This window comes from Mirounga leonina, unplaced genomic scaffold, assembly GCF_011800145.1.
Source record: "Mirounga leonina isolate KUSES-001 unplaced genomic scaffold, KU_Mleo_1.0 Mir_166, whole genome shotgun sequence".
In the NCBI taxonomy this organism is placed as follows: Eukaryota; Metazoa; Chordata; class Mammalia; order Carnivora; family Phocidae; genus Mirounga; species Mirounga leonina.
Window position 1 is genome coordinate 23,856,468 of NW_023270418.1, and position 16,627 is coordinate 23,873,094.

A 16,627-nucleotide genomic window follows, 5' to 3' on the forward strand; every position below is an offset into this window, starting at 1 on the left:
CCTTTACAAGGGTATGGCGAGAAACTCAAAGGCCTGGCCTATTGTCCGCTTACCAGTGTTGACACTCTTCTCACTTACCTTCTTTAATGCTTTGACTAAATCTGCATAATCGCCTGCTTCCAGTTTGGGGTTTTTCACTAGTACTTCTACAGCCTCCAGAGCTTCTTTCCTCTCTTGCCATTTTTTTGCCTCCTGCAAGGCACAGAATGAGTCACTTGTAGGCAGAAATTAGGAGGCAAAATAAAAAAATAAAAGTATTTCTCGCACTCCTAATTCAAAGATATGTCATTATTTTTTGTTTACAGAAACTTTTTTCTAAAGCTGGTTAGAAAACAAAGCTGCAAAACTGTGCAGCCCATCAGAATGTTTTGCTCATATATATAAAATTTTGTCCATACATAAGTGTTTTCACAACATTTCATAACCCTAAAGTTCTATAAGTAAAAGAACGGGATGCCATAGACTTCCTTCTCATTTTCTAGGCAAATGTTAGTAAGCAAGTATTAAACAGGAAACATTGCTAGAAAGTGTTTCTAGGATATCTCATAGTGGTACAACTACAGGCGAAAGGAATTCCCATATTGACAATATTAAAAAGACCAGAAAAAGACAATCACATAACCAACCACCAAAACTGCTCTAATCTTAGAGGTCAGTTTTAGACATTGGTGGTACAATTGTTCTGTTTTATGGCCATAAAGTAGAAAATACTTCACTAGAGATCAAGCAATCATTCAAAAATTTTGCACACCCACTATTTGAAAGAACTGGGGATACAACAAAGACGACAAACTCGCCACCCTGGGGAAGATCACAGTGCGATTTAATTTATCAAATATTTGTTAATCCGAAGTCAATGGAGGACTGAAGCAGCTTGCTGGCAAAGCTAGGAAGATCTGCAATAAATAACTACTAGGTCATGGCCACTATGAGAAGAGAAGTACAGGCTGCTTTGGAATTACAGCAAGAGGACTTAATCTACTTTAGGCTGACAGGTAGGATCTCCCCTAAAAAGTGATCCTTAAGGTGAGATGTAGAGGATGAAGAAGTATTATGGGGTAAATTGGGAGAATGTTATAGGCAGAAAGAACAGCATATATTAAGGTCCAGAGCTTGTTGGGGGCGGCGAGTGTGGCATGTATGATACAAGGAGTTCAGGATGACAGGGGCACAGAGTGAGAGCAATTACAGAAGGTAAGGCTGCAAGGTAAGCAGGGGCCTCAAAGGTGCCTTAGGTGGCCTCGATGGCTACAGGATGATTTCAGACATCACATTAAACTCATGGAAGCCACTGGAAGGATTTCAGTGAGGTAGTGATATGGGAAGATTTTTATTTTCAAAAATCACAGCTTTGATTATATTGGGAAATGTGATGGGAAGGAGACAAGAACAGAGACAGGGAGTCTTACAAGAAGACTACCATGGCATGTGGGACAAGAGATGATGGTGGTGGTTGGGATAAGACTGTTTCTTCGTTGGGGATAACTATGTCTCTTGGGGTACACTTAGCACAGTCTGGAGACATTTTTGGTTATCAGACTTGAGGAATGGTATTACTGATATCTGGTGGGTAAATGCTAGAGATGCTGCTAAACATCCTACGGTGCACAGGAGAGTCCCCCAAAACCAAGAATTATCTGGAAAAAGTGTCAATAGTGCCAACGTCAAGGAACCCTGGGGTAAAGTAGTGGCAGTGGGATGGAGAAAAGATGAATCTGACAGTTATTTAAAGGTAAAACCAGAGAGACAATGAGGAAAAAGAAGTCAGGAATAATGTTCTGGGTTTTGGTAAGATGTGTTAAAAGAAACTGCTATTGTAGGTATGCATACACAGCAGTATGAGAACAAAGAAGCAACTGATTCACTCTACTAGGGAAGATATGGGGTGCAAAGGGGTATACCAGGAAAAGGGCTCAGCAGAACAATCTAATTATAATCAAGGAATTATTTTAAATGAAACAAATGAAAGAAGGTTACCATTACTTACAATTTTGTCATAAAAGTCTTTGGGAAGTTTGGAAAGAATTTCTACCGCTTCCAAAAGCTCATAAGCATCTATCTGTGGCACCTCATCACTATCGTCACCACCTTCCAGGAGAAAAACAAAACAAACCTTAAAAATGGATGGAAGGTTTTTACTTATCAAATAGTTATCACTCCTTTCACACCCTGATGAAATCGTGATATAGAGGGAATTAGTTATTAATGCTATAAACAATTGATATTGTATTAAATGGCAGTCCTACAAAATGTGCTTAGTAAACATAGGTTTTTTTTTTTTTTTTTAAGATGTTATTTATTTATTTATTTGAGAGAGAAAGAGCAAGAGAGGGAACACAAGCAGGGGGAGTGGGAGAGGGAGAGGGAGAAGCAGGCTTCCTGCTGAGCAGGGAGCCCGATGTGGGGGCTTGATCCCAGGACCCCGGGATCATGACCTGAGCCAAAGGCAGATGCTTAATGACTGAGCCACCCAGGTGCCCCTGTAAACACAGGTTCTTGAGGTAGGGCCTGTTCTTGCTAATTTTCATAGAAACCAGTGTTTAAAAATGGCTTACCTCCCTCAGCATCGCCACCAGCTGACTGTTGCTGTTCCAATTTAGCTTCTAGTTCTTGTTGGGAACGCAGAAATCGACTTGGTTTAGGAGTACCTGTTGGCAATTTGACCCATTCTTCTTCTAGTTCTTTCAACTACAAATATCATAAAATATTTTTAAAAACATACCTACATCCTCATTCTTAGAGAACATACTTAACATTTATATTTACTAACATCAGAAACCAATTTCTTATTTATGTGGTTCTAACAGGGCAAAAAGAAAAGATACATTTAAAGTGTATACACTGGAAAAAATGAAAAAGAAGAAACAAGAGAGGCAGACAAACCATAAGAGACTTTTAATCTTAGGAAACAGGGTTTCTGGAGGGAAGGTTTCTGAGGGTTGCTGGAGGGGAGAAGGGTCGGGGGATGGGATAACGGGTGATGGACATTGAGGAGGGTATGTGTTGTAACGAGCACTGGGTATTATATAAGACTGATGAATCACAGACCTGTACCCCTGAAACAAATAATACATTATATGTTAATTAACTGAATTTAAATTTAAAAAAAATTATACATTTGGTAACATAAATCAAACTGACATATTTACTACTGAAGATGTATGTCTAAGCACTTAGAAAAAAGAATAAAATTCACTTTTTAGGACACTCATTAGTTCATGAATTCAGATATATTTGTATCAGATAAAGTCTCTAAAACCAACTGTAACAAAAAACAGATAAAATGCATGTTGTCCAAACAGATACTAAGTCCTGCCACCCAACAGCATTATAAAGGGATCTTTTAAATTACTATAGACTCAACACTGACATACTGGAATCACTGAGTGTATGGTATTTAACTTGAGAGGACAAAATAAAATCAGAGACAGCTATGCTCAGAAGAAAAAAAAATCAAATTATTTCAAAATTAAGAACAAAAATAATTATTTGTAAGGACAGAATATCAACAACAGGAAAGAAATACCTTCATATTAGTCTTATGCAAAGACAACCAAAAAACTTTGTGCCTCACCTGGACAGAGTTTATATTTTGTAATGGGGGTCTCAGAGCATCCCGAATCCATCTGTAAATCTCCACAGCAATTAGTTTTGCTTCATCTCGAACAGCTTTTTCTCGAGACTCAAAGAGTTTTGGCAACACTTTGATAATTGGCTTAAGCAAGATGATTTTGGAACCAAATTCACTAGAAGTAAAACATTGGGGAAAAAAACAAACTTGTCAACATGCAATATATTTGGGTAGTGTTAGTTTTCATTCACTCAAATGCAGTTCTGTACTTATTATATACTAATAGTTGAGATTTTTTAAGGCAGAAAAAAAAAAAGGAGTTCCTAACATCTATGTTTAGATACCACTCTTCTAAGAGTGTTATTTAATGTCTAGGGTCCAGAATATAAAAATCTTAAAACTAACCTTGCAGGTGACCAGATTAGGGATAATTCAAATCTATAAAGGACCAAATTTGTGTAACATCTTAAATATATATGTATATACATATAAAAGCTTGAAAACATAAATCAATTTATACATATTTAGATGAGTGAAATCTACTTGCAGTAAGTTGTTTTTTTTAAAGATTTTATTTATTTATTTGACAGAGAGAGACACAGTGAGAGAGGGAACACAAGCAGGGGGACGGGCAGAGGGAGACGCAGGCTTCCTGTGGAGCAGGGAGCCCCATGCGGGGCTTGATCCCAGGACCCTGGGATCATGACCTGAGCCAAAGGCAGATGCTTAATGACTGAGCCACCCAGGCGCCCCTACTTGCAGTAAGTTTTTAATAGTTCTTACAATTAAGGTGGTTCACTCAACTTGACAGATCACTAATCCTGGCAGCATGTTTCATTCCTGACGTCAAAGCTTATCACCTACAACTCCAGGCAACCTAAATCTCTCTTTGCTTCAGTTTTTCATGGGGAAAACAGTTGCATTCTGACTTCTTTCAAAAAGGTAGCACATTTAACCTTATATATTTGTCACATTTTATATTTTTAAGTTTCCTAACTGGCCAAATTTAGCTTTCTGAGTCACTGCTAACATTTCTGCATAACAAATTCAGGAGCAAGAGGGATTCAGTTATGAAACAACACTGACATTTTTGTAGTAGAACTCATATACAGTTGACCCTTGAACATCACAGGTTCAAATTGTGTGGGTCCACTCAAACATGGATGTTTTACAGCACAGTACTATAAATGTCTTTTCTCTTCCTTTGATTTTAATAACATTTTCTTCTCTCTAGCTTACTTTGCTATATATAAGGATACAGTATATAATAGAGATAATATACAAAATATGTTCATCGACTGTTTGTTATCTCTAAGGCTTCCAGTCAACAGTAGGCTACTGGTAGTTAGGTTTTGGGGAAGTCGAAATTTATACACAGATTTTTGACTGCATGGGGGCTGGCTCCCATAACCCCGGTGTTGTTCAAGGGTCAACTCATTTATCTATTGTGTATAAATTTATCTCCTGTACACAAATGCAACAAAAATTTTTAGTAATAGCTACTGACATATGCCAATAGGTTAGAGGAGACAGAAAATACTCTCCTTCAGAAATGATATTTAGAAAGATACGTGGTATGTAAATATTTTAAATATAGATATCATAACATGAAAATAAGATGATCTCCAAGATTTCCTTTAAAATACCCTTTATTTTAATAGAAAAGAACATTTTAACTTGGCTCAGTTGACCTTTAAGACTATAGGAAAAATAAGAACTTAGGGTTATGAAACAGGGCACTCAGCACTGTGCCTGAAGAACCTAACATCTGGGATCTCAGGAATCTTCCTTTACATTACCAGATTTGTTTCATCCGATTTTTTTGTTTCACTATCCGGGCCTACCGAAAGATGTAAGAAAAACCTACAGAATAGGTCCACATGGAAAACAGATTAACAAAACAAAACCTCATCTTGATACTAAACATATTACTATAGAAAACCACATATGGGGGTGCCTGGGTGGCTCAGTCAGTTAAGCATCTGCCTCTGCATTTGGCTCATGATCTCAGGGTCCTGGGATTGAGCCCCGAGTTGGGCTCCCTGCTCAGCGGGAAGTCGTCTTCTCCCTCTCCCTTTACCCCTCCCCCTGCTCATGCTCTCTCTCTCAAATAAATAAAATCTTTAAAGGCTGATTATAGCATAACACATGTTTTTATTAAGAGATCCATTACTGGGGTGCCTGGGTGGCTCAGTTCTTTAGCGTCTGCCTTCAGCTCAGGTCATGATCCTGGAGTCCTGGGATCGAGCCCCACATTGGGCTCCCTGCTCAGCCTGCTTCTCCCTCTCCTACCTCCCCTGCTTGGGTTCCCTTTCTAGCTGTCTGTCAGATAAATAAAATCTTTAAAAAAAAAAAAAAAAGGAGAGAGAGAGAGATCCATTACTAAGGACCGAACATATCTACGGAGATAAGCACAGTCTTTAAATTTTTTTTAGATTTTATTTTTAAGTAGCCCCAACCCCAAGATCAAGAGTCGTATGCTCCACCAACTGAGCCAGCCAGGCACCCCGAAACAAGCATAGTCTTGATAACCAAGTTAATTCAATAAATTTCTAAGATGATAGACTGAGCACACTACTCATAAAAACTACTACTCATAAGAACACACCTACTATACTATACTAGGCTTGAAATGAGGAAAAATTTATTACACAAGAATCTAAGTGAAAGTCAAATTTTATAAATTTTATAGAAGAACTTTATGAACCAAGCGAAAGACAATGTAAAAGTTTAAGACTTATAAATTGAGGATCATTTAACAAAATTTAGGAATTTTGATATTTCCATGTAAGATAAACACCAAAGGAAGCATTTTCTCTAAGAAGTAGGTCATACACAAAATTGCAAGCGAGCTGAGTTGGGATGACTGTCACTGCCATAGGCCACACATTTAGGATTTCACTAGAGCTGCTTTCTAAAGTTTCTCATGTGGATAGTAATGGGGACAGGATATCAGATTAGAAGGACTGCCAAATCAGAACAAACTAGGGGTTCGTCTCATTCAGATTTCCATACCAAATTACAGCCACTTGTTCCTGAAAAAGATCTCATTCATGAAAAACTTCACTGCCAAACAAGAAATTCTAGCACTGAAAATAATTTATTTCATAAGAGTAAAAGTTATTTTCTATTTGCTATTGCTGTGCTTCTGTTTAAAGGCATATAGTATTTACTTCTACTTTACTAAAAAGGCATCTAAACAAAGGTCTGCTTCAGTAAATAAACAGTCTTTAGCCAACATTTCAAAGTACATAAATATGCTTGAAGATAACAAGAGGACTGCTTAAATATCCTGAGGAGTGCTTTTCCACGAAAAAGCCAATTCCTAATTTGAAAACAGGTCAGAAATCTCCCCTGCTCATCTTCATTAGAAGGGGATTTAGAAAAAATAACTATGTAACACCAGTTGAAGGCTAAAATCACTGAATAGAAAGCGCCACACTTGAGGAATGACTAGCTTTCCCAGGTCAATTTTCCTGGTTAGTGTGGCACGCCAAGTCCAGTCCAGCAGTTTTCATTTCTGTTTAAGCCAGGAACTCAAATTCAACTGAGATATTCTAGTTCACAAAACTAAAGCAACAAGTCTTACCTTAAGGCTTTCCTCAGTGTCTCTATGCAGGCCACTACAATCTTGGGGTTCTTGTTGTCCAGGCCTTTTAGGAGCTCTTCTTGCACAGCCTCTCCTTTCTCAATCTCTATGTACATTAGACAAATCTCAATGCCTAGCTCCTTGGCTTTGGCTTTGGGTTGGTTGAACACTTTACTTACGACACCCGATACAACTTCACCTGTGGTTCTGTAATATAGAGTACAAACAACCACCACCACACACAAAACACACTTTAGTAGAAAGAGCTGGAAAAGGTCATGGGGGGGGGGGGGGAACATGACAAATACTTTTCAAAATGCTTAGAAATAAAGTAAATGAGTCTCTAATTTTTTATGTTCAAGAAAGACATGAAAGACAAACTTACGCAAATAAAAGTGTAAGACATGTCACACCAGGCAATGACACAGAACCCTATTTTCTCTTTATAAATGTAGAAAATTCAAATAAGAAAGTAAAAATCCCTTGACATCCCATTACCCAGAGAAAACTACTTTCAACTATTTCGTATCCATCCTTCCAGATTTATCTCTCTATATGCATGGACAGATACATAGATATACATACAGATATATTTAAAAAAATAGGATTACAGAGTTCTTGCTTTTTTGAAAAATTTTTAAAAGGTCATTTTAAACATTTCTTAGAATAAGAGAATTTCTTCACGGAGGGAATGGGTATGTACCTTTAATAACAAAAGGCTGCTCCTGATTCCTTGGCAAGATTTTACAGTAACTGTACTACTTTGAGTCTCTTCTAAATTAAATAAAACCTGTACCATTGGAAATCAGAGGAATTGAGTGGGTTGGGACTACATGTATTTGTCAAAAAAGTTTATGGTATCAGAAGAAAAATACAATTAAAAAAAAAAAGCAATGTTCTCAGGGGCCTAGGTGGCTCAGTCGTTAGGCATCTGCCTTTGGCTCAAGTCGTGATCCCGAGGTCCTGGGATCGAGCCCCGCATTGGGCTCCCTTGCTCGGCGGGAAGCCTGCTTCTCCCTCTGCCACTCCCCCTGCTTGTGTTCCCCCTCTCGCTGTGTCTGTCAAATAAATAAATAAAATCTTTAAAAAAATAAAATAAAATAAAATAAAGCAATGTTCTCACTAATGACAAGGGAAACTCAGTGATGCTGGTAACAAAACTGTCAGGTTAATGATTATCTTTATTGGTATAATCTTTGAAGTAAGTCAAGTATGTATTTTCTTGTGCAATTAAGTTGAGGGTTCCCCCCCCTTTTTTTTATGGAGGGCTCCTTTCAATGACATCAAGACTAGCATTAGAAAACCAGGTTTCTGAGGTATGGGAGAGTGGGTGATTAGAAACCTGGATCATCTGCAGCTCAAGTCAAACTGGCCAGGAGTCACAGAGGTTGTTTAGTTAGCAACATCTCTCCTAAGAGATAAAAATGCCTAATCACCACAGAGAGAAAGATGTGTTTCTCAGATCACCTTGCTGGGAAGCCTTGTAGAAAGAGATTTTTGTAATACCCAAATGCTTTCCACTGGAATTCTGATAATTCCTTTGCTAACACCCTCAAGTTTCTTCTAAAAGTTACTAGAGGTTTTCCCTCTGGTTTAAAGTTAATTCCCACACAAAAGGCTCAAAAGGAAACTCACTTGCTCATCAAACCTTAAGGCACGGTTTTCAAGATTTCGTTTCTAATTTGCTCCTCTTTAGAGATCTCATGTACCATTTAGATTTCTGAGAGTAGATAAGAACCAAATGAAAAACAAGTACCAAGGAGCTATGAAAGTAAGAAAATCAATATCTTCTAAAAGTGCTAATAACTAAGGACAGCGATCCATAAATATACACAAATTAATCGATGCAGCACCAGACAAGGGTTTTACCAGAATAGTTGGAAGGAAACAACTTACTTTCCTGCTACATGGGCATTTTCAACATAAACAAGTGCAGCTTCTAATCCTTTCAACTGAACCACTGCATTGGAATCAGTCACAAATTTTTTGATCAGTCCTAAAAATTTGGACCATTCTGGGCTCTTTTCATCCTTTATTTTCTGGAAGATCTTCAGGGCCTCTTCATACCCACTTAACCTTGCTTTCCAGAGCTAAAAGAAAAGTATTTTGAAACAAAACACAATTTAATGATATTATTATCTACTGTTAATTGGGGATGGGGAGATGACTACCCTATACCAGGTAATTTGAATAAAGGACCCCATAATTAGAACAAAAAAGTTTAAGAGTTTTCAAAGAAGATTAGCTTATAAACTTTTTCTTGTAAGTGTTTAATATTTGCGATATTCTTCCAAGGCCATCTAGAATTCCTAACACATATCTCACTTTGTATCCAAGTATTAGCATTTCCTTTTTTGTAATATGTAACTTACAATTAAAGATGCAACTTATAATCAAAGATGTAATGATTCAAAAATGAGATATCAGGGGCACCCAGCTGGCTCAGGCAGTTAAGCGGCCATGTGACTCCTAATTTCAGCTCAGGTCATGATCTTGGGGTTGTGAGATCAAGCCCCACGTCAGGCTCTGCGATCAGCAAGGAATCTGCTTGAGATTCTCCCCTCTCTCTCCCTCTGCACCTCCCATCACTCACTTGAGCACACACGCTCTCTCTCTTTCAAATAAATAAAATCTTTTTTAAAAAATGAGAAATCATACTATTGTCTAATCTCCAAAGCATGTTGTTTCTCAGTTGTATTGTGTAATCATCAGGCAGCTCTACACTGTACCATAGAGTGTAAAGTGCTGACAAAGTAAGCCAATGACACTGAAATCTGAGTTCCAGGAAAGTCTTACCTTGTGTTCACATTTCTGATCAACCGGCAATTTCATCCACTCACTGTCATCTCCCATTGTGCTTCCAGTTTCTCCTCAGAATTAAGAGTAATTCCTGGTCAAACAAATTGGTAACTAGTTAAGTCTAGCAATCAAGCAGTCTTGTAAGACAAAATGAATTTACTGAGATTATTATTTTATCATGTATGCCTCAATAAGAGTAAAAAAGCTCATTCTTTGGTCAAATGCCCATTTAATTCTATTAATCGAACATTTAAAAAGTGGAAGAAAAGAAAGTTAACCAAAAAAATCTAAACCCTGGAGGGCTTAGTCAGTAGAGCATGTGACTATTGATCTCAGGGTTGTGAGTTCAAGCCCCATGTTGGGCGTAGAGCTTACTTAAGTAAACAAACAATCAAAATTTTAAAAAAGTCTAAATGAATCTAGAGGGGAGAGATATTTGTTTAAAAAAAATGCCACATCAGGGGTGCCTAGGTGGCTTGGTTGGTTTAGTGGCTGCCTTCGGCTCAGGTCATGATCCTGGGGTCCTGGGATCGAGCCCCAGGTCCGGCTCCCTGCTCAGCAGAGAGCCTGCTTCTCCATGTCCCTCTGCCTGCCACTCTGCCCACTTGTGCTCTCTCTCTCTGTGTCAAATAAATAAACAAAATCTTTGAAAAAAAATAAAAATTAAAACTAAAAATTTTAAAAATGGTGCATTTGGCTGGCTCAGTCAGAAGAGCATGCAACTCTTGATCTCAGGGTTGAGTTCAAGCCCCATGGTGGGTGTAGAGATTACTTAAATTAAAAAATAAATAAATAAATAATAAAAAAAAGACGCTTACATATTTTCCCAAATGGGAACTTCCTAGGTACGTAACAAAGCCAGGATAAAACTGAAGAGCTGAGCTACCTGGCCTTTAAAAGGGCAAGAAAAGAGTTTCAAAGAAAGTCATACATATAAAGGTTAACCTAAAATTCCTTTAGAAAATAATCAATATGGAAAAATCTCAGTGTTACCCAGCTCTCTATCTAATTCTGGTAAATATGACTCTAGAAAGTATCACTACATAAACTAGTAAAAAAATTAAACCCTTGAATGAACCATTCCTTTATAAAGTTTATATCATTTTTAGTTAGGTTTATACTCAACATTCCTTTACCAACTTTGTGCTATTCATTTAGATAACACCTTTTTTCTGATTATAAAAGTAATGTATGTCAACTGCAGAAAATCTGGAAGGTAGACAAAATATGAAGGAAGTAAAGTATTAAAAAACAATTTTACCACCAATTATTAACCATGATAAGCACTGACGTGTATATCCACTTGAATCCTTCCAGAATTTTTTCTTTTCTTTTTAAGATTTATTTATTTACTTGGGGGGCAGGGAGAGAGGGAAAGAGAAACTTTAGTAGACTCTGTGCTCTGCACAGAGCCCCATGCAGAGCTGGATCTTATGACCCTGAGATCAAGATCTGAGCCCAAACCAAGAGTCCAAGGCTTAACCAACTGTGCCACCCAGGTGCCCCTAGAGTTCTTTCAATGAACATGCAATGTATAAACTATATGAAAGAGACAGGGATAATCCTCTTATAATCTTTTTCTCATATAGCCACATTTTCCCATGTTTGAGAACATGATGTTTAAAGGCTACATAGCACTCCATTTTATAAATATACCAAAATTAAACAATCTTAACACTGGACATTTAGATTGTTTCCAATTTTTCAGTATTATATATAATATAGAAGGGATCCTGCTCATCTCTCCATCCCCAGTCTCAGTCTGACATAAAATACACCTTCAATAAATATTTGTTTAATGAATATGTACCTTAATGGTGTCTACTATGAATTGGGTGATGTGTGGAGTACTTTTTAAACATGTTGATTCACTTTGTACTAACAACAACTACATCAAAGAAAGATATTCTCTCCACTTTACACCCTAGGCTCATAAAATTTATGTAACTTGCCTGAAACGCAAAACTGGAATCATACTATGATTCAGTCAATGCCTCTTTTTTTACAGCCTGTTCCCTCCCATTGAAATGTATGGAATATCCCAGTGAAAGTTGTATACCTGAAGACTTAAGTTTATTAGAGCAAGTGGAATTTTCATTAAGTCTTCTCTCCAAAACCCCCAGAACCCTGAGAATAGCAGTGAGTTTTAGAGAATGAATCAAATCTTAATAGAGATTCTGCAGCAATGGTGGGAGATAAAATAGTACAGCAGTTTATAAAGTAGTACAGTATACAGTAATAATAGTACTACCAATAATAGCATTTTAATATTATTAAATATTACAACAGTTTATAAAGTATAAAGCATTACCCAAGTTGAAGATGTACATATTCTACTTCATTCTTAGGTATACACCCTAGGAATTGATGCCAACTTCTTTCCAGAAGATCTTACACTAGATATTCACAGCAATGTTGTTCATTAAGGCCAGAAGCTGAAAACACTTCACTAGTTCATCAGAAAATGAATGAATAGTGGTATATTCATTGAGTGAAATATTATATGGCAATTTAAATGAATGAACTATGCAGTGTTTCTCAAACTCTTTAGTGAACGATACATCTTTTTAAATATTTCAAGCAATGGGCTGCCTGGGTGGCGTCTGCCTTCGGCTCAGGTCATGATCCCAGGGTTCTGGAATCGAGCCCTGCGTCCGGCTCCCTGCTCTGCGGGGGGGCCTGCTTCTCCCTCTCCCTCTGCCTGCCGCTCCCCCTGCTGTGCTCTGTCAAATAAATAAATAAAAATCTTTAAAAAAAATTTTTCAAGTAACTATACACTAATATGTTTGTAAAATACAATAAAAATTATTAGATCTGTGGATTTTCGGAGTTCCCCAAGTGAAAGAAAAATAGTACAGCCATCATGTAAACGAATTTGGTGGTTCCTTAAAAAGTTAAACATCGAATTATCATATGGCTCTGCAATTCTACTTCTGGGTATATACTCAAAGAATTGAAAACAGGTATTCCAACAAGTACATGTACATGCATATTCATAGCGCCACTATTCACCTGAGGCAATAAATATCCCAAATTGTCATCAATGGATGAATAAACAAATTCTGATATGTAATTACAATGGCCTTCAACCACAAAAGGGAATGAAGTACTGACACAGGCTACCACACAGATGAACTTCATAAACATGAGGCTAAGTGAAAGAAGCCAAACACAAAAGGTCCCATATTGTAGGAGTCCATTTATATGAAATGTCCAGAATAGATCAATCCTTAGAAACAGAATGCAGACTGGGGGTTGCCAGGAGTTGGGGAGTGTGGGAAATAGGAACTAACAGCTTAATGGGTAAGGAGTTTTACTGTGGTGTGATGGAAATGTTCTGAAAACTAGACAAAGGTGCTGCTGGCACAACATTGTGACTATACAAAAGGCAAACTGAATTGTTCACTTTAAAAGAGTTAATTTTATGTTACGTGAATTTCACCTCAATAGAAATTTTTTTTTCTTTTTTTTTTTTTTAAGATTTTATTTATTTATCTGACAGAGAGAGAGAGAGAACAAGTAGGCAGAGAGACAGGCAGAGGGAGAGGGAGAAGCAGGCTCCCCGCTGAGCAGGGAGCCTGATGTGGGGCTCGATCCCAGGACCCCAGGATCATGACCTGAGCCGAAGGCAGCCGCTTAACCGGCTGAGCCACCCAGGCGCCCCTCCTTTTTTTTTTAAAGTTCTCAGGTGATTCTAATGTGCAGCCTGGGTTGAAAACCTCCAAAGTTACTTTCTTGTCACAAGTTGGAGCTTCAAAGGCAGTATCTTCTGAGGTTTTTTTGGTTTTTTTAAGACACTCAATGAAAGCTTTCCAAACATTTCCCAACCAAGAGAATGTGAACTGTCAGCATTTGACTGTCAGTATTCTTTAAGTTCACTGCAATACTTTTTCTTTTTTTCTTGTTGGTTGCTTTTAAAAACACGAAGAAAAAGGTTATCCAACCTAATTGCCTCATATAAAATTTAGATGCCATTATGTTATACTTTCTGAAATGGCTTCTACTACTTTATTGTCTGAGTTTTTAAAAAATGGTGTTTATGGCTTTGCTTCTTTCTAGTCAAAGGAAAGGCTTGCTTCATACCAAAACTTCCCCAGCCATTGAAATAATGAATACAGTGTTTGTTTACAAATGTGGCACTGGGGACTCTTGCTCTGTGTTTGTCTTCTTCTAGGATTGATACACTAAGAAAAAAAAAAAGAACTTATCCACTAATATTCTACCATAATTGTTTTAATTTCAATATTAACTTTAGAATTTAGTTTTTTTACATATACAAGAAAATATACACAATATATGTTATGAAGCATTATAATAAAATTGATCCGATGACCTAGCACCCAGTCCAAAAATTAGAACACTACCATTAACATTACTGCATCTGTGCATTTTTTTCCTACCCCATCCTTCTTCCCACAGAAGCACTTTCCTGAAGTTCGTTTAGTTTTATGCCACAGTCACAGTCACACATCCCTAAACAACAAAATTAACTGGGCTTATTTGTGAGCTTTAGAAAAGTATTATCTGTGTGTTGTCTTCCATAACTTCCTTTTTTCATTCAATATTTCATTTGTAAAATTCATCCATGTGTGTACTGTAGTTCAAAGCTACTCAAAATGTGGTCCAAAGACTTGTGCTCGTTCACAAATGTATCGGAGACAAGTACAGAAATGGAGCTAAGAGTTTAGAAACTGCCATAGCACCTATTCTAACTTCTTTTACTATAGTAGTTTGAGGAAGTGAAAAAAGTTCAGCAAGGATAAAGTATAAAATGCAACACAGAAAGTAAGGGGGTGTAAAGTCAGGCTGGAAAGTAGCTCAGATCAAACCTTGGAAGGTCTTGAGGGCAATGTTAAGGAATTTGGACTTTACCCCAAGTGTAAAATGAAACTTTGAAGGACTGTCAACAGGAAACATTACATATGCCATCAAACTTGCATTTTTTGAAAACTGTATGTTGTACCTGTAAAAAAGCAATGTAAATAATGGTTTAGAAGGCAGTAACAATAGAAGGAAATCAGTGAGAATACAGCAGTCTAAAACAAAGATGATGGTGGCCTGGACCTAAGGATAGTAGCAAAGCAGATAAAGGAAAACGGGTGGATTTTAGAGATATAAGGAGTGTTAAAGAATGTTCTTACAGAGTGAATGTAGAAGGGGTATAAGAGAGGGAGGAAGATGAAGTTTTGGACAAGCTGTTTGAGATACACACAAGTGTAGACAAGTACAGCATTTGGAGATTTAAGCCTGGAGCTCAAGAGAGAGAGATCTGGCCTGGAGATAAAAATTTAGAAGTTACCAGTAGATAAATGTAATTAAAACCAAGGGGAAGGACGATAGCACCAAGGAAGAGTACACAGTAAGAAGAGGGTCCAGGACAGAGTTCAGATGACACCCAGCATTTACAGGACAGGTAGATGTGCCTGCCCCTCAAACCACCATCATGCACACTGCCTGGCACATATAAAATGATCAATAAATGTCTGCTGGGGAAGGGGAAAAAAAACACAATAATCCAAAAAGCACTAACGGTTTTATCAAACTTGAGAAAATTTTATCACCTTCTATTTCTATCTGGAAATCTAAATTAAAAAAAAAATTCTGTATCTTCAAAACCACCACTTAAGAGGAGACCTTGTGTAAATTACTTAGGCAAATGTATTGCCTCGGCATGCTTATGTGTAAAGTGGGGACATCAGTAGGGGATAAGCCTTCCTCATAGGGCTATTGTGGGTATTAAAGGAGTTAGTCCATCTAAAACTCTTAAGACTAGGTACTTGGCATCTAGCAAGGACTCAACGAATGTTAGCAATTTATATATTATCAGTAGTTGGCATTCCTAATTTGAAAATAATTATTTCCAAAATACAATTGACTTTATTTTGTAATTCTACAGGATTAAAAGAGCAAACACAAATACCCCAAACTGAATTTAGTCAACATTTTACTCATAACAGTTGTTTGAAAATGATAATACAAGTCATAAATTTAATGTCTGAAAGAAAATAAAATAGGGGCACCTGGGTGGCTCAGTCGGTTAAGCACCTGGCTTGAGCTTGGGTCATGATCTCAGGGTCCTGGGATTGAGTCCCCTGCTTGTGTTCCCTCTCTCGCTCTCTGTCAAATAAATAAATAAAATCTTAAAAATAAATAAATAAATAAAGATTTATTTTGGTGATTACTTAATTCGGTTAGAATATAAAGAAAAAAAAAGAAAGAAAATACAGAGTAGGGGTGCCTGGGTGGCTCAGTTGGTTAAGCGTCTGCCTTTGGCTCAGATCATGATTTCAGGGTCCTGGGATCCAGCCCCTCATCAGGCTCCCTGCTCAGCGGGGAGCCTGCTTCTCCCTCTGCTTGTACTCTCTCTGTCAAATAAATAAATACAATCTTAAAAAAAAAAGAAAAAGAAAATATAAAGAGTAAATGGGCATAATATGAAAAACAAGTTTACTTGCCTCCAAAAGGATTTACATAATGTAGATATTTAAATTTAAAATTTAAGGGGGAATCATCCCTAATCAGCAGCTGCCTAATAATCAAGTCTAACTACCCAACTGGGCCTTAAAACACTGTTAACCTGCCTTTGGATAAGAGGGGAATGACTTCAGTTTTAATTGTAACTGTAATTTGGAATTATTCATGCAGTGGAACCCCCTCCCTCTGCCCCC

The 16,627-nt window shown here is 37.3% G+C and overlaps 1 protein-coding gene across 5 annotated transcripts in view; it reads right to left on the reverse strand.

Annotated features, from left to right (window-relative positions):
• CKAP5 (cytoskeleton associated protein 5) overlaps window positions 1-16,627 on the reverse strand; it is a 102,537-nt gene that overhangs the window by 58,114 nt on the left and 27,796 nt on the right. For 3 of the 5 annotated variants that reach the window (XM_035012719.1, XM_035012720.1, XM_035012721.1), the window contains exons 2-8: window positions 9,957-10,050; window positions 9,057-9,250; window positions 7,161-7,367; window positions 3,575-3,746; window positions 2,556-2,688; window positions 1,988-2,088; window positions 79-192 (exon numbers count right to left, since the gene is read on the reverse strand). In XM_035012719.1, coding sequence (XP_034868610.1) covers window positions 79-192; window positions 1,988-2,088; window positions 2,556-2,688; window positions 3,575-3,746; window positions 7,161-7,367; window positions 9,057-9,250; window positions 9,957-10,013 — 978 coding nt within the window. In that variant the 5' untranslated portion in view covers window positions 10,014-10,050. Of the gene's footprint in view, window positions 1-78; window positions 193-1,987; window positions 2,089-2,555; window positions 2,689-3,574; window positions 3,747-7,160; window positions 7,368-9,056; window positions 9,251-9,956; window positions 10,051-15,979; window positions 16,002-16,627 lie in introns of those variants that run through there. The other 2 variants (XM_035012722.1, XM_035012723.1) reach the window with 2 other exon arrangements.